This window comes from Equus przewalskii, chromosome 4 (assembly GCF_037783145.1).
Source record: "Equus przewalskii isolate Varuska chromosome 4, EquPr2, whole genome shotgun sequence".
NCBI lineage: Eukaryota > Metazoa > Chordata > Mammalia > Perissodactyla > Equidae > Equus > Equus przewalskii.
This window is the reverse complement of record NC_091834.1, coordinates 104,683,062-104,701,219: the sequence shown is the minus strand read 5'-3', so window position 1 is coordinate 104,701,219 and position 18,158 is coordinate 104,683,062. Positions and strand designations below refer to the sequence as shown.

Below are 18,158 nucleotides of genomic sequence, written 5' to 3'. Positions count from 1 at the left end.
TTTCTCTTTTAGAAAAACCAAAGTAGTTTGGCCCGCGCTAGGGCATCAGCAAGTCACTTGCAGAGGAGTGATGAGAACTTGATTTTCCTGCTCCCGGTCCAGCACGCTCTCTTGAGACTGGCTATAATCACACCTCCTGGCTTCTCTAACTTCTTGAAACTTTGGGGGGATCATGTAGGGAAGAAAGGAGCTCTGAGCAGACATGTTATGTCCTTTTAGCAGACCATAGGATTGTTAAGTACCTGATGAATATGAGGGCCCATACTTTCTCATACAGGGCTCTACAGACAGCCTCTGAAATGGCTCCAACAGCCCCTCCTCCTGGCCTTTACTTCCTTGTAGAATCTGCTCCCCTTACGAGTGGGCTGGACCTAGTGACTTGTTCTTAACAAACAGAATATGGTAATAGGGGATGTCATGGCGACATTAGGCCAATTCTCTAAACACTATTCCGCCATCTTGCTGACACTCTCTTGGCTCTGCTTGCTTACTGCTCTGATGAATCAAACTGCCCTGTTTGGAGCTGTCCTGTGGAGGACCCCATGGTGCAAGGAATTGAGGACAGTCTCTGGCCAATAGCCAGGGAGAAACCCAACAGCCACGAGGAACTGAACCCTGCCAACAACTACATGGGCAAGCTTGGAAGTGGACCCTTCCCCAGCTGAGTCTTCAGGTGAGGCTGCAGCTCAGATGACACCTGCATAAGCTGCCTGTGAGACACCCTGAGTCAGAGGAGCAGCTAACCTGAGCCCACATTTCTGATTCACAGAGACTGTGAGATAATAAACATTATTTGCCCTAAGCCATCAAGTTTGAGAGTAATTTGTTATGCAGCAACAAATAACTAAAAAAGATTAGGTAACATACATAAACCATTTTGCTAATCCCATGACTATGTGATTGACTTGAGTCTTTTTTAGACCAGACTTTGGACAAGATTTTGTTTGAATAAGAACAATGTTCCACTGGCTTTAAGAACAATCACCCCAATTAACTCCTTTGAACACTGCAATGAAATTCTTCACAAATATTCAGTGGTTCTTTCAGAAAACATTTTCTAAAGAAGAATATTTTCCAGATATAATTTCTCTTTCCTCTTTGAAAGTCATAAAATATATTAATGTTTTGAAATGATCTAAGATATTATATTTTAAACTCTTTTTTCCTCTTCCCGAAGAGTTTTTGAAACTTTTCACACTTGTCAAATATACCTCAGTATGAAGAAACACGGTTCTCTAATTAGATGAGTTTGTTTTAAGGCAATTTACCCCATTAGCATAGTTAATATAGCTTTCAAATTAAAAATAAAAAATTACTATTCCCCCAACGTCTAGCTTAGTTTCAAGGGAACCCTTCAGAAGCTATACACCGAGAAGTATTATGAAGTTCTTCTGTATATAAAACAAACAAAATAACACTCATTTAGGAAACATTGGCTCTTTGGGGCAGGAATGGTCTTTTGAGAAGAAATGAGATGGTATAAATAAACACATTTTGCATACTATAAAACTGGTACCACAAAAATAAAAACATGATATTATTATTTTCCACATTCCAGACACAACATTTATGGACTTGTAGGTATCTGAGCCCTGGCAAAATGTGCTTGGGTTTACTTTCTCTCAAATCTAATTGATAATTTTTTTACACTTTTAAAAAGAGTACTTTTGAGACAGTCAACAAAACATAGGTTTGACATAGTTAAAATTAGCTAATTTGTGGATGTTCAAGGATGTTAGCCAAGTTGTAGGTTTAGTAACAACAGAAGAGTTGTAGGAAAAGAGGTATGCTAATTGGCATGGTCCTACATTTATAGAATAAACATGGAACGTTACTAAGATGTTTCACAAATAAGGCCTCTTCTTTACATAATTTTATCTTTTTGTGTATTTGATGGACTTAGAGTGTATAAAGTCACTTTGAATCTTGATCCAATACTAAGGATTTGAGAGAAAAGAAAGTGCCACAGACATATTTGTTCAGCACCAAATCTACACAGATGGTCCTAGACTGGGTCCCAAGGGACGGGGGTAGACAGAAGATGAAATGACTCCTTCCTTCTCTTTGAGTAGTTGACAGTGTAAAAATGGGCCAATAAAACTAGTTTATGTCAAACAACTGGGAAATGATTCAACATTGCGATTGGTCTGAATAAATGAGAGGAAAAGATACACAATCAACACTATAAAATTGTCTCCCCTTTAACTCTTGCTGTCCTCAAGATACTGCCTTATTATTTGTATCCAAACTCCTGAACTGTGTGTTCTTGTTTACTCATTCTCTTCACCACCCATTCTGCACCCACAGCCCTTACACACCACTTTGACTAGGGCCACTGCCGAGGTGGCTGATTGCCTGCAGGTTTCAACAAAGATCATGCTGGTGCAATTAGCTGGGGCCTTCCATCCGATCCCGGACACAGCCACAGAGCCACTCTGTGCTCAAACACGAGCAACCTCGATGTGTGGGGTTGCTGATGCTCACTGGGCCATGCTTCACTGAGGGAGGACAGAAGCTGAGGGGTGAGTGCTTCCTCTTTCAGTGCCCTAGGCAGAGAGCTCTGAGATGTACAAGGCTTGACAGACGATCCGAAAGGCATCCAGAACAAGTTGGTCATAATGGTGACCATTCCAGTAACACTTCCCTGTATCAGAAGTCCCCCCGTAGTGTAGAGGAAAGGTCCAGGATAGAAATATAAACTAGGCCTTCAACTTCATCTGGATGGTATTTGAAGCCACAGGAAAGAATAAGACCCCCTGGAGAGAAAGTGAGACTGAGAAGAGGTTAAGGAACTGAACCCGGGGCACCCCAACATTTAGAGGGCCACAGTGAGGAGCACTCCCTTACCTTAGGAAAATTTCTTGCCTTTTTACACATAATAGGTTGCTTTGTTGGTTTTTCTACATGGAATTTCCCCAAGACTCAGTCTTATGCCATCTTCACTTTTCATATGATTGTCCCCACAGATGGCTTCATCCACACTCATGGTTTTATTTTCCTCCTTTAAGGTAGTTACTTCGAACGCTTTCTCCATTGCAGACACTGCTCATGAGATTCACACCCATCTTTCCAGTCACTTACTTGGAATCTCTTGTTAAATGTCCCAGAGTCACCTGAAACTCAACGATCATAAAACCAAACCCAGGAACAGCTCAAGATCCCTCCACCCTCTTTTTAGCCCTAAACCTGATGGCTGAGCTTGCTCTTCTCTCTTGCCCACTGGATTTCTCTATACTTCCTATTGCATGCATACTCCTGCCATAAGGACTTTTTCAGATTCCAGCTGAAGTCTCACCTCCTCATGGAAGCCTTCCTGGATCTGCTTAACTATGCCAGATGCCTTTGTTTCATGCTCTCGGCAGTCTGATTCTCAGTGGCACTGTTCGCATGCTCATTTGATTATATTGTAAGCTCCATGTGGCTAGGTAGCATACCTCTCTTACACAATATAGTGCCTAAATTTCTTTTTTAATAAAAGAATAAATGAAGATATCACTAAGAACTAAAATAAGCTTGAAATCTTTCTGAGGAATGAGCCCTGTGTCCAAGCCTTGAAAAGGAACATTGGGGACAAATGGGGACTAAGAGGGGTGGAGCATCTACTGTCTGCCAGGTGCTCTACTAAGTACTTTATATGTCCTGTCACACTCAGTCCTCACAGCTCCACGGTCAGAGACACACTGACCCCTTGTTAAAGAGGAGAAGCCAGGCTCAGGGCAATCAACTGATTGCTCAAGTCAGTGATGCTGGTAAGCGCTTGAACCTAGGATTACTGACTTGTGAGTCCACTGTCTTTGGGCAGCGAAGAGAAGCAGGGTTGGGAGGATGGTGATTTTCCTGATGCAATGTGGAATATGTGGATTTCTGCATGGAACAATAACCCAATATACTGAAATTTTATTGTAAATGAAACATTTATTCTAATAAATGTGAGATGCCCAGTACTTACACAGTCTATTTATATAAAAATATTTTTATGAAGGTCTTTTGAATAAGAAAGCTGCATTAGTTCATAAACAAGGTATCTTACTTGCCTTTGAAACATGCAAACAAGAATGTGATAAGCATGAGCCAAAGAAAAAACTTCCAGCTTCCTTACAAGTTAGATGGGAATCGTATATTGCAATACCCATTTGGGAAATACTGTAGAACCCTCATGAGAATATAAAAAAGCTTCAAAAAATCCTGCAGTAAAAAAACCTTATAATTTTTTTTTTATCTTCTAAAGAATACCCAGGGATACTTTTACTGACAATAAAAACAGCTTAGGAAGTCCCGCTTCCTACGTGATTCCTAAAAGTGATTCCATTTCTCCCAGAATTACAGACCCAGATCCTCCCTTGAAGAGAGAGATTCTAACAATATCTGTATCTTAGTTTCTCCAGTTACGAAGTTCTTCCTAATATCCAGCTCCGAGTTCTGCAAAATCCAAGCCCTTCCCTCTAATCCTTCCTCCAGAAGACAGAACACTTGCTTGGAGAGTCACGTGCATGGCAACCGCTCAGTGCTGAGAACTATTAAGGGGCACTCCTGTGATTTAAGTACAAAGTAGCCATTTCTATAGATCGTTTTTACGTAGAGCACATCTCAATACTTTAATCATTTAGACTTCTCTGAATCCACTCCAAATTTCCTACATTTTTCCTTGGTTAAGAAAACAAACCAAACATAGCCCGTCTCCAAAGGCCAAGGGTTATATCAAGGTTCCTATTTATAGCCAGGGTTCTATGTGGTGAAGGCTCGAATTTAGCAAAATATTCTTTACCAAAACGGATATGGGTTGCAATGGGCTCCCAGGGCACTCTTTCAAAAGGAGCTTTGGGAAAAAGAAGAAGACTGCTGGGGAATTCTACTGTGCACAGAACCAGAGCCACCGATTCGACTGCCCTGTTCCAAATGAGCAGGTGTGAGAATCTCTTCTACGATATTCTGGAGAAAAAATAGAAAACTTTGTTTTGAAGGCTTCTGGGAGCAGGAAGCTCATTACCAAACAAAGAATTCATCCCACAGTTCAGCTGCTCCATTATTACAAGATTGTCTGGTAAGATGATCTGAAATCTGTCTTTCTATGCTTCTCTCACTCAGGTGTTGGCTGTGTCTCCTGGAGCTTCGCAGAACAAATCCTTCACTCCCCCCGCACCCCCGCCCCCATAAAAGTCCTTCAAACATCTGCTGACTTTTTTGTCTGACTCAGGTGTGGAGATTACATTCTTGGTAGTTTCCAAGGGTGATGAAAGGAGTGGAAATACTCTATGATCCATGACAGCAGGAGCATGTGCTTGAAGCTTCAAGAAGCGAGTGCAGGGGCCAGGTGTAGGATACACAGAGTCTCATGGCTAAAAGTCACCTTTTAGCATACCAACTTCACTAAACTGCCCCTATCAAACAGATGAGGATGACCACTTGTTCCAAAGAATTTGGACAGAAAATGAAAACTTTTATCTAATGGACGTTAAAAAAACAGAAAATGGAAAACTGAAGATAGAGTTTTTAAAAAGATCTATCTTTAGAGGAAGAAAATCAAAACCTCCAATAAATAATCCAGCTGTCAAATAACTTTCAAAAGAAATTCTAAAACTCCTAGAATTGGACTTGCATCTCCACACAAACTAATCGCACGGTTTCCCCGATGTGGGACGTCACTCAACAAGCTGGCCCAGCTCGTCCAGGGGAAGATGCTCTCAAACTCGCCAGGCAGCCATACAGACCTGATGTACAATGCAGTTACCTTTATATCTCACAGAAGCTGCATAAAACTCTGATTAAAATAGTTTCAGAAGAACTAGAAAGGCAGTGGAATTCTATATTTTATTTGCCAGAGAATAAAGTTCCACAAATGCACATTTCTAAAATAGCTAATCTCTTATAAAGTGAGCAACTGCTTCACTTTACAAATAAATTTCACCTTCTAGTTCATTGAAAATTAAAGAGCCAAAATGAATTTTAAAATAAGAGCATGTCAAAATTTTTTTTTAAAAAATCAGCTTTAGGCTGCCATTAAAGCCCCGAATGAGATTTTATAGAAGATTCTGGTGACAGTTTACGGTAGACTCATATATGAAGTGCTAAAAACAGGAATTTACACAATGAAAGTGACAGTTCAACTCTTCTCTAGAAAACTATGATGGCTAGGAGATCATAAACATTTTATTTAGTTTAGGGAGAACCCGGCAGTTGCTTTTTGTTCTTAGGATAAAATTTATGGCGTGATTGAGAAAATGGTGAGAAAAATAACTGCACAAGAGGATAAGATAAGACTCTTTAAAAAGACAATTTCTCACCATCTCCCCAAGAAAATCCTATGAAATGGCCCCTAAAAGGAGTGATTTTTTTTTTTCCACTAAAGGGATTTTTATATCTTTCTTCTCTCCTAGGTGGCAGTGTGGCATAAAAAGACACTATCCCAGGACCCACCAACTAGTTCAGGATTCAAAGATCACTAAGAATGAAGATTCAAGGAAAAATACTCAATAAAGTATCAGAATGGAGGAACAATTTTTTTACAGACAGAAAAGGGTAGTACTCACTGGTTCCACGTTATAGGAAAAAAGAGCATACTCTTTATCTGGAGAGATTTCATATCTGATGGCTCTTAATGATTCCTAAAAGAAAAAAAAAAGAATTTTAAAGTATTACATAGAACATAACTCAGAATCTTGTGAAAATGTGTCTGCTGGTGCTGTTTCAAAACTTAATAAAATCAGCGTGCAGCAAACTTGCTGAAGTCTATTGGAAAAGGCTACAGCCTTTCTCTAACTGAGCAACATTCAGTTAATTGATGCTTTTTCACATTTTATTTGTATTTTTTCAAATGTCAACAAAACCGTACTTACTGTATCTACTGAAAGAAATCAATAGAAATAAAATAAAACCAAACTTTTCCCACAAGACTTACAACCTCTATCTTCAAACACACTTTCCTTCGCTCATTCTTATACTTAGAAGCTTATATTAAGCAGATTTGTTCCTAAAATAGAATCACATTCTACACATTATTTTGCAACCTGCTTGTTCAACCATCATTGATACTGACCCATGAGTCAGTGGATAGAGTGCTGTCGCTTTTTCCTTCAAATTTCTTCATAGTAGACAAGTAATTTTACAGAAATGAAATCAACAAAAGTGCCGTTTCCCTTCAAGCTGCCCCACTTTTCCTGCTCTCACACTCTGCTGCACAGACCCCCACACCCACCCAGAAGCGCCCTCTATTGTCAGCCTGCTGTGGATCGCTCTATGAATGATCATACAACCACGTGCAAACACCCAGATGCATAAGCCCAGCTAAAATGGCGTCACAGTACACATCTCTCACCTTAGGTTTCCCAGGCAGCAATGACTTAAAGGAATGACTAAAGCCATCTGTTTAGCTCCAGTTAGTGATCTTTAAAGCTTGCATAATTTTCTGTGGTGTGGACATACTTTAAGTACTCACTCAGTCCTTGCTAAAGGGTAATCACAGTTGATTCCTGTTATTCATAGTGGTTATCTTCTAGAAGGTCTCCACAAACACTGAATCAGTGAATACTGAACCATACTGTTCCTAGGGGAAATTCAGGGTTAGGTTCCTGTGGGTGTGGGTCACAATATTTTTGTCAAGCAATCAATACATAACCTTGTCTTATGTGTATTTCTGTTTAAAGACATCTTGTTGAATACGCATTGTTGGTTCATTAAGACTGAACTCACAGATAACAGCATTGTAACTCGTGCCTGAATGAAGCTCATCTAACGTGTGTTTTCTCTGTAAGGCACATCACAACTTCTTGTGCTCAGAAACACCAGACAGCACGTCAGCATTATTCTTGGGGGGCACTTAAAACAGCATAATCATGAACAAAAAGCACAAAAACATGAAAAATGTGGCATGACATGGACCACAAAAAGAATGCTTGTTTACAATATGAGCTGAAGCCAGAAGGCAGGGGATGACTCAAATTTTTTGCCACTATGCACATGTCTGAGAATGACTGAAAAAGTATTAATTTGGGAGTCCCAAGTAACCTTTAGCACACAGGCAAACCTGCAAATATGGAAGCTGTGAATGATGAGGATCGACCGACTGCAATGTTTCCAGTCTGCTGTTACTACACACAATGTTGCAACAAATATCCTCATCCATGTATCTTTACTGGTGTGTGTGTGGTTAATTTGGTCTTTTTTTTTTTAAAGACTGGCACCTGAGCTAACAACTATTGCCAATCATTATTTTTTTCTGCTTTATCTCCCCAAATCCCTCCGGTACACAGTTGTATATCTTAGTTGCAGGTCCTTCTAGTTGTGGCATGTGGGACGCTGCCTCAATGTGGCCTGACGAGTGGTGCTATGTCCACGCCCAGGATCTGAACCGGCGAAACCCTGGGCCGCCACAGCGGAGCCCGAGAACTTAACCACTCTGCCACGGGGCCGGCCCCTATTTTAGTTTTTTTATAGAATAGATATCTAAGGGTGAGATTGATGATTTACAAGTTTTTTAAAAAAATTTAAGTAGATATTGCCAGGTCGCTTTTCAAAAATGTTTTTTGGAATTAACACTCCCACTACCGATGTATGAATACATACTTTCTTCCCTTCTCTGGCAGCAATAGTGTTCCTGTATTTTCTTCCATTTTGACCCTCCGATGGGGGTAAAGTGGTACCTCGTTGACAGTTTAGTTTACATTTCCCTGCTTATGGGCACATTTGATTCTCATTGGACACGTTTTAGGCCATGTGGATTTTATCTTTAGGAAACTGTCTGTTCACAGATCCTTGAAAGTATTCTCCTTGCCCCAATTTGTCTCCCATTCTTTCTAAAGCTCACTCCTACCATGCTTTCACTCCCACTGGACCAAAACTCCTTCTCGACGTGACCAGAGACTCGCTTTGCTAACTGTCATGATAACTTCTCAGCTCTCATCCTACTTGGCACATTGATCACTCTTTCCTCCCCAGACCCTGTCTTCACTGGGCTTCCAGGACATGTACTCACCTGGATTCCTCCTCCCTCCCTGGCTCTTTCCTTTCATGACCTTTTGCTGCTTCCCTTCATTTCTCTGATTTTCATCTCCTGCTCCCTGCTTCCTTGTCTCAGCTGTAGCAACTCCATTCACTCAGCTGCTCGGGCCAAACTCTTAGCTATCTTTGCTCTTTCTCTGTGTCTTATACACCTTACATCTAGTCAATCAAAAAATGCTGTTGGTCTGTCTTCAGAGTATGCTCAGAACCAACTTTCTTCTTCCCCATTGCCACCACGCTAGTCTAAGGCATGGGCCTTTTTTCTTGAGCAATTCCAATCACCTTCCAGCTGCATCCCCACATTCTGTCCTTGTCCCACTGCAGTCTATCCTAGCCACAGTGGCCAGGGCCATCTTTTAAATATATACATCATCAATTGCTCCTTGCTTGAAGCCCTCCTACAGCTTCCATCACATTCATAGTAAAAGCCAAAGTTCTGATGCAGCAGTGGCCCTACCTGGTCCTGTTAGTTCTTGGCCCCATCTCCTTATGACTCCACACTCTCCTTCACTCCAGCCAAACCAGTGTCTGCACCTGCCCAGAGCAAGCCAGGCACGTGTGTGTCTCACGGTCTCTGTGACTGCTCTTCTCTCTGCCTGAAATGCTCTGGATTTTCCTTCCTCTGCTTTTTTCTCAAAAGTCACCTTCCAAATGAGGCCTTTCATGGCCTTCAATGGCCATGATATCCAGAAGTTTTAACAAGCTGGCCTCTAATTTCTTATAACCTTCTTCTCTTATTTCCCTAGGCCTAAACATTATCTAAAACAATACATATTTTACTTATATAAATTTACTTATTTATCTTACTTATTGCCTGTCACCTTCACTAGAGTGTAAGCTCCTTGAAAGGAGGGTTTTTTTTTTTTAATCTTTACTTTATCTCAGCAATGTTTTACAGTTTTCAGCATACAGGTCTTGCCCATATTTTGTTAAATTTCTCCCTAAGTATTTCGTATTACTAATGTTTTGTATATATAAAATATACATGTATATTATAATTTCAATATCCAATTGTTTATTGCTAACTTACAGAAATACAGTTGATTTCCGTAGCTTGACCTAATGTTCTGCAACCTTGCTAAATTTCACTAACTGTTCTTGCGGGTTTTTTTGTTTTTCTAGATTCCTTAGAATTTTCTACATAATCGTATTTTCTGTGGATAAGGACAGGTTTTTTTCCTCTTCCTTTTCTAACTGGATGCTTTTTCCTTCTTTCTAGAGCCTAATTACACTCTAGAGAACTTCGAGCATGGGGCAGAGGAGCAGTCCTAAGAGTGGACACCTCGGCTGTCTCCTGATCCTAGGGAGAAGCCATTCCCCCTTCATTCTCTCCCCTTAGTGGGAGAGGTCTCTGTAGACACCAGGTTAAAGATGGCCCTCTCTGTTTCTAGTTGTCTCAGAGCTTTTATAATTAATGCTGAATTTTATAATGAGTGTTGAATTTTTCAGATGCTTTTTCTGCCTTTATTGAGATGATTATGTTGTTTTGCTTTTTTCAGTTGGTCAATACGGTAAATTACATTGCTGGATTTTCAAATGTCAAAACAAACTTGCATTCCTGGAATAAACTCTGTTTGGCCATGATGTACTACAACTTTTTTTTTTTAAGGTAGATTTGTAAATATTTATTTTTTTTCTTTGAGGAAGAGTAGCCCTGAGCTAACTACTGCCAATCCTCCTCCTTTTGCTGAGGAAGACTGGCCCTGTGCTAACATCCGTGCCCATCTTCCTCTACTTTATATGTGGGACGCATACCACAACATGGCTTGCCAAGTGGGGCCATGTCCCCACCTGGGATCCAAACTGGCGAAGCCCGGGCCGCCCAAGCAGAACATGCGCACTTAACCGCTGCCCCACTGGGCCAGCCCTGATGTATTACAACTTTAAATACTGTTAGACTCGGCTTGCTAATATTTTTTTGAAGGTTTTTGCACCTGTGTTCATGAGGGAAACTGCTCTGTGGTTTTCTTTTTCGGTAATATCTTTGTTTGGCTTTTATTTCAAGGTAGTGCTGGTGTAATAAGTGACTTGGAAAGCATTTCCTCCTCTTCTATTTGTTTTACGAGTTTGTGTAGAATTGGTATTATTTTTTCCTTAAATTTTTGGTAGAATGCACCAGTAAAGCCATTTGGACCTTGAATTTTGTATACGTGCAGCTTTTTAACTATTGATTTTTATGTCAATATAAGACTTTTCAGGTTACCTATTTCATCTCCAGAGAACTGTGAAAATGTGTGTCTTTCAAGGATTTATTTTATTTATATTGTCCAATCTATTGACATAATGCTGTTCAAAATATTTTCTATTGTCCTTTTAATATCCGTAGTGCTGGCCTCTCCTCTGTTCATGATATTGTTGTTTTGTTCTTTATTTTTGTTCCTGATCAATTTTATTGATCTTCTCCCCAAACCAGCTTTGGCTTTATTTTTTCTATTACTTCTTTCTTTTCTATATGGTTGATTTCTTCTCTTTATTACTTTTCTTCTGTGTATTTAGGTTTAATTTCTCTTTTCTTTTTTTCTCATTTCTTAAGGTGAAAGCTTAGCTCTAGTATGAGCACTTAAAGCCATAAATTTCCATTTAAGTACTGCCCAACTGCATACCATAAATTCTGATATTATGTATTTTTATTTTTGTTCATTTCAAAATATTATCTAATTTCCACTTCATTTCTTCTTTGGCAAATTTGTTATTTAGAAGCATGCTGTTTAACTTCCAATCATCAGCATATATTCCAGCTATTTTTCTGCTATTGATTTCCCATTTAACTTTGTATGTGTTAGAGAACAAACTTTGTATAATTTCCAACCTTTGAAATATATTGGGACTTGCTTCATGGCCCAGAATATGATCTGTCTGGGTGAATAGTCCACGTGCACTCACAAACATGTGCTGTGCTGTTAAGGAGAGGCATGGTCTACAAATGTCAGTGAGGTCTGTTGGTTAACAGTGTGTTCAAGACTTCCACATCCTTACTGATCTTTTTCTCTACGTGTTCTATCAATTGCTCGGAGAGGACTGTTGGAATCTCCAACTGTAACGGCATCTGTCCACCTATGCTTCTGCTCCACATCTAATCATTGCTTCACATGTTCTAACTCTACGTCCAGCTGCAGACACCTTCAGGATTCTTACGTCTTCTTAATGCACTGACTCCTTTATCGTGATGAAACATTTCTTTTTATTCTGGCCATCTTCTTTGTTCCGTAGTTGACTTTGTCTGATATTAATATAGCCATTCAAGCTTTTCTTTGGTTAGTGTTTGGATGGTGTATCTTTTTATATCCATTTAATTTTAACCTATGCCTTTATATTTAAAGTAGAAGCCATAGATAGCTTACAATTGGGTCTTGCTTTCTAAAACTGATCTTAAAATCCTCTAGGAGTAATAAGAGGAGCTTGTGGAAATGATGAAAGTGTGGCCATGAGGAAAATCTGTCCTTTGTATTGTAGTTATTTTCCACCCCATATCGTATTGGATTTCTGCCCCTGCGTGTCATGTTGGAGAAAGTTACAACATGTTCCAAAGATTTTATGTGTATATGTTTGTGATTTTTGTGTCAATGTTTAGAGCAGGAGAAAAGGTTCAGAAATCTTACATAAGGTTATGTTAAGAGGAGCTGGACCTATTTCACCACATTCAAAGGGCCCTTTTATAAAAAGATGGATGTATTTTTTCAGAACTATTTAATTCACTTTACATAGGTTTCCACCAAAGGCCTAGCCACACGTTGACCATATTTATCATTCCTGGCACTTATCAATCAATTACGTGGATCCTACTTTTCATCTGATAGAATCTTTCTTACTCCAAAGAACTTCCCTGAAATTTCTGAATGTGCAGGTGCGTGGCCAATGAATTCTCTCAGATTCTGTCTCTAAGTTCTTTATTTTATCTTTATTTTTGAAAGACATTTTTGTTTGCTGCATACAGAATTCTAGATTGACAGTTTCATTTTTCTCCCAGTACAGTGAGTGTCACTCCACTGTCTTCTGGCTTGCATAGTGTCTGGCGAAGTCTGCTGTCATTGTTACGTCTGTTCTTCTGTACATACCACACCTCTTTCCTTTGGCTGCCACTAAGGTGTTCTACTTTTCACAAGTTTTCAAAACTGGATTGTCATATGTTTGTTGTGGTTTTCTTGTTTATTATGCTTAGAGTTTACTGAGTTCTTGTATCAATTTTTTAAAAAATTCAATCATTATCTCTTCAAAAGCATTTTGTCTTCTTTTCTCTCTGCCCCTTCTAGGTCTTAAAAATAGGTAGATTAGTCTACTTTATATTGTCCATAAGTCATGGAGGCTCTGCTCAAGTTTTTAAAGTCTTTTTTCCTCTCTGTTCTTCATTTTGGATAGTTTCTATTGCTATTCATCAAAGTTTAGGGTTTTTTTTCTTCTGTGGTGTCTAATTTGCTGTTAATCTAGAGATTTTAAAATTTTAATATTTTCTTTTTCATCTCTAGAAATTTTATTTGGGCCTTTTACAATCTTCAGCTTCTCTTATCGTTATGCTCATGGTTTTCTTTATATCCCTGAGCATTTAGAACATGTTTATCTTAGCAGTTTTAACGTTTTTTTCTGCTAATTCTATTGTCTCTGTTATTTGTGGGTCTGTTTGTATTAACTGATTTTTCTCCTCATTATGTGTCACATTTCCCTGCTTCTTTGTATATATAGTAATTTTTTTAAAAAACTAACACCAGATATTTTGAATTTTCTCTTGCTGAATCTTGGATTTTTTGTGTTCCTTCAAAAAATGTTGGACTCTTTATGACAAGCAGTTAATTACTTATGGATTAATTTGATTCTTTCAAGGTTTGTTTTTAAGATGTTTTAAAGGTTGTTCTTCAACAGCCATAATTTTAGAGCTAATTGAGCCTGAGTCCTAAGGGCTTGCTCTTCTGAAGTCTCTATTTAATGTCTCACGGCTAGGAGACACTTAAGTGATTCCTGGCAATGTATGAGTTCCAGGAATTTTCCTCTTATAGGGTCTTGTAACTGTTCTTTACTTGGAAATTTATTTTGTCCTGACTTGTAGTGTTTGACTCTTTATATATAAAGATCAATAATTAACCAAAGTCTCAAAGGGAACCTTATGCAGATTTCTCGAGTATTCTAAGTTAGCTTCTTACCCCCTTGGGTACCCTCTTACCCTCTTGGGTACTCTGTCTCATAAATTATAGTCATGGTTTTTCCCCCTAAACTCTGATCTGTCTCCTTAACTCAGCAAGACTGAAGGGCTTGAAAGTTCCTCCTTGTGCTAAAGTCTAGCAATAGCATTCATGCAGAAAGCTCAGGTGATGGCTGGGCTCATTTAGTTTGTTTTCCTTTTCTCAGGGATCATAGGTGTGAACTGCCTGCTGTCCAATGTATGAAAAGTGTTTTTTCCCCCTATATTTTGTCCTGTTTTATAGTCATTTATGTTAGGAGGATAATTCTGATCATATTATACTCTCATGGCCAGGACCAAATGTCCACATAAGAATTTTAGTTTGTTTTGTCACACTTATATTCCCAGTGCCTAATAGTGACTGGCACATAAGAGATGCTCCATAAATATTTGCTGAATAAATGAATAAATACACCCTCAGTTGTTACAAGAGTGGCAATACAGATATAAAGATAATACCAATAGAAACAAGCAAAGAATGTAACTTTCTACACTTAGAAACCACTATAGGTCACATTCCTTGATGGAGGGTCAGCTGCTAATGATACCATCCAGGAGAGTGAGAATTTCGTTAGGCTCCATGAGAAGCTTGTCACTGCTACTCTTAGGTATGGTTCCATGCATTTCTGACCATCTCAGTCCCCATGATCCCATTGATTATGGAAAATATAGGCTGTACACCCACCTTTTCATCAGGTGCAAATAACGTATGCAAAAACCACCTAGCACTTTCCTAAATATTTGCTCCCAGACTGTTTGATTCAAAGAAAAATTCCCCAAAGAAAACAGGCCTTGGCTTCAGATTTGCCTGAAGGCTAGTCCTGCAATATTTTTGTCTATTTTCTATTAGACTATTTGTCTTTTTATGATCAGTTTAGAAGAACTCTTTGTAGATTGTAGATATTAGTCTTTTATTTGTTGCCTACATGCAAATATTGTCCATTATTTGTCTATGGATTTTGTCTTTTCTAATTTTAAAATTTAAAATTTTTATATGGTAAGCTAATTAAGGGCTATCTTTTTTATATAGCTTCTGGATTTCATATTTTTAAAAATTTCTCTCTTTTGTGACAAACCAAATGATGGCTTCTTTTTAACATTTAATCCTTTAATCCAACTGGAATTTAATTTTGTATATTTTTGAAATGAGACATTATTTCCTCGTAGATAAAGAGTTAGCTATGCCAGCATTGTTTTCTAATTATGTGCTCATTTCCCCTGTGTTTTTCATATGTCCAATACTCACTTATGTCAGAAAATACCTCTGAATTCTTTAGTCTTTCACTGCTCTCTATGTATTCCTATGCAAAATTTGATAGTTTTAAGCTTGTACCATGGATTCAAACAGCCTGTGATTCATATTCTGTTTACACTATTTACTATGAGAAATTTAGAAAATGTCTTATCTTCACTGCCTCTGTAAAATGGAGATAATATCTGTACCTACCCCATGGTTGATGCGAAAATTCAATCAAGTAATTAGAATGTATAGCAAGTATTCAAAAGGATGAGCTATTATTATTATTGAGTTGAGCTGAGTACAGTGTCTTTATTATGTGTTTGATGTCAGGTAAAGGAGTTCACATTACTATACATTTTCAAACTTTCTGTGGCTACATTTAGGTGTTTATTCTTACATATGACAATTAAGATATTTTAACAAATGTTCAACACAATTTTTTTCAAAGTTCTAATTAAGATCATATTAAATTTTGAATGTCAATTTTAAGAGAATTAATATTTTTAATATTGTACTCTTATCTATGACATAATATACCTTTAAATTTTGTCAAATCTTCAATTAGATTATAGTTTGCTTTACTCTAACCCTTATTCTATTCTTAGGTTTATTCTAGGTGTCTTTATAGTTCTTGTTCTTATTGTGAATGGAATAGCTTCTGCATTTCCACTTCTAGGTACTTACTTTAGTTAGCAGAAACGCTATTGATTTATTTATATATTTCTCATATTCAGCCATATTAAGACATCTTATGATTACAGTATTTTTTAAAACTAATGTCTTTTAGTTTTCTAAGGATGGAATTCTATTATCAGAAGAGGAGATATAATTGTTTCTTTTATTTTCTAGTTCCTCTTCCAACCATTTAGTTTGCTTGTATACTGCATTTCCTACTATCTACAAGAACATATTGAATATTAATGGTGCTGGTGAGTATTCCTGCCTGATACCTGAGCATAATTAGGACAGCTTTACTGTTTGCCATTTAGAATGGTTTTCACTGCTAGTTGGTTCTTGGTAAATAGTTTTTATCACATTTAAGCAGTGTTTCATTCTTATCTTACATAGAATTTTTACTAGGAGTAACTGATAAACTTTATCAGATGCCCTTTCAGCATCTTGTGGTATAATCATAAAGATTTTTCTGTTATTTTGTAGTTGTAATGAACTTTATTGATTGGTTTCCTGGTATTTAAATGCTGATGTTATGATTACACCTCACTTGTTCAGATCATATTATGATTTTCATACATGACTGAACTCTACTTGTCAATATTTTATTTATAATTTTTGCATTTATACTCACTAATCAGATTGATGTATAGTTTACATTTTGCAATATTTGGTTATAATCATTAACACAATTTTTAATAACATTATTGTGACATTAAAAAATATTGGTCTACATGTACAACAATCCTATATATATAAAATTTTAGGTATGTTTCTGGTGAGACATGCATCTAAAGGGTTGGCGTCTTGTTTTCATGTGAGAGACAAAGAGGTATGTGATTATACAGGCAGAGCAAGAAAGGTGGCTATCAGTGGCAGAGAGAGAGAGGAAATGATAGAATGCTCCAAATTATCAATAGAAGGAAAATGAAGAGTAGAAAGCATAAATATATCCAAAGGGTGTCTCATGAAAATAATTTCCTCATAAAGGAAAAAAAGAAGTAAATATAAAAGATTAGAAATGATAAACAAAAGCCAAACACTGAAAAGGTTAAATGCGTTATAGGAGGACACTACGTGCAGCTCTGTGGGAACATGTGAAACTTAAAATAAACGGATGCTCATCATCTCCCCCTTCCCAGTCCATGAGGAAGAAGAGAAGGTACGGACCTGGTAACTCTCTTACGGATGTAGCCATGGCTGCATCCGGGCCCTTAATTCACCTAAAAAGTGTTTAATTTGGCATCAGACAGATCGAGGTGCCTCTCCCAGCACTGCTTGTGAGAGACAGGGAAGACTTGAAAATGCAGCTTCTACAGAACAGAGTGAAGGGGCGATTAAAGACCTAGCACTGGAAAAGTTTCCAGATGGTTTCACACGCTGAGCTCTTCCCTAACCTCGAACATACATAATAATCCCAGGGTACTCAGTTGCATCCGCATTTTTTGCACTAGTCTAACCTGACTCAATATTTTGCATCTCTAATCTTTATTTTAGGGTGCTCTGCAGTGGTCTCCAGGAATAATCCTGTGAAATGTAATGGTGGGCTTTCAGGTATGAACAAAACATTTGAAGCTGAGGCACCCTTCTCAGCCACGGGATGCTGGCTTCGAGCCTGTGTGAATAACTACAGGAACAAAGGCTGCAGCTGGATCCTTTATGCAACCTAGAAATAATTTAGTTTGGAATTAGACAAAGCCAAGTCCAGCTATTAAGACTCTCAGCTACCCACTATGTAAAAGTGGACTCAGAAAAAGTCACGGGCACACCTCAGAGATACCACGGGTTTGGTTCCAGACCACCACAAAAAAGCGAATATTGCAATAAAGCAAGTCACACGAATTTTTCGGTCTCCCAGTGCATATAAAAAGTTATGTTTACACTATACTGTAGTCTATTAGTATGCAATAGCATTATGTCTAAAAAAAAAACCAGTGTGCATACCTTAATTAAAAAATACCTCATTGCTAAGAAATGCATCTAAGAAAATCATCTGAGCTGTCAGCAAGTTGTATCTTTTTGCTGGTGGAGGGTCTTGCCTCCATGTTGATGGCTGCTGACTGATCAGGGTGGTGGTTGCTG

The 18,158-nt window shown here is 38.2% G+C and overlaps 1 protein-coding gene across 6 annotated transcripts in view; it reads right to left on the bottom strand.

The window, feature by feature from the left end:
- The window catches only part of DPP6 (dipeptidyl peptidase like 6), a 987,445-nt gene that overhangs the window by 288,938 nt on the left and 680,349 nt on the right, over positions 1-18,158 (bottom strand). For all 6 annotated transcript variants that reach the window (XM_070616959.1, XM_070616961.1, XM_070616964.1 and 3 more), the window contains one exon: positions 6,528-6,602. In XM_070616959.1, coding sequence (XP_070473060.1) covers positions 6,528-6,602 — 75 coding nt within the window. The remainder of the gene's footprint in view (positions 1-6,527; positions 6,603-18,158) is intronic.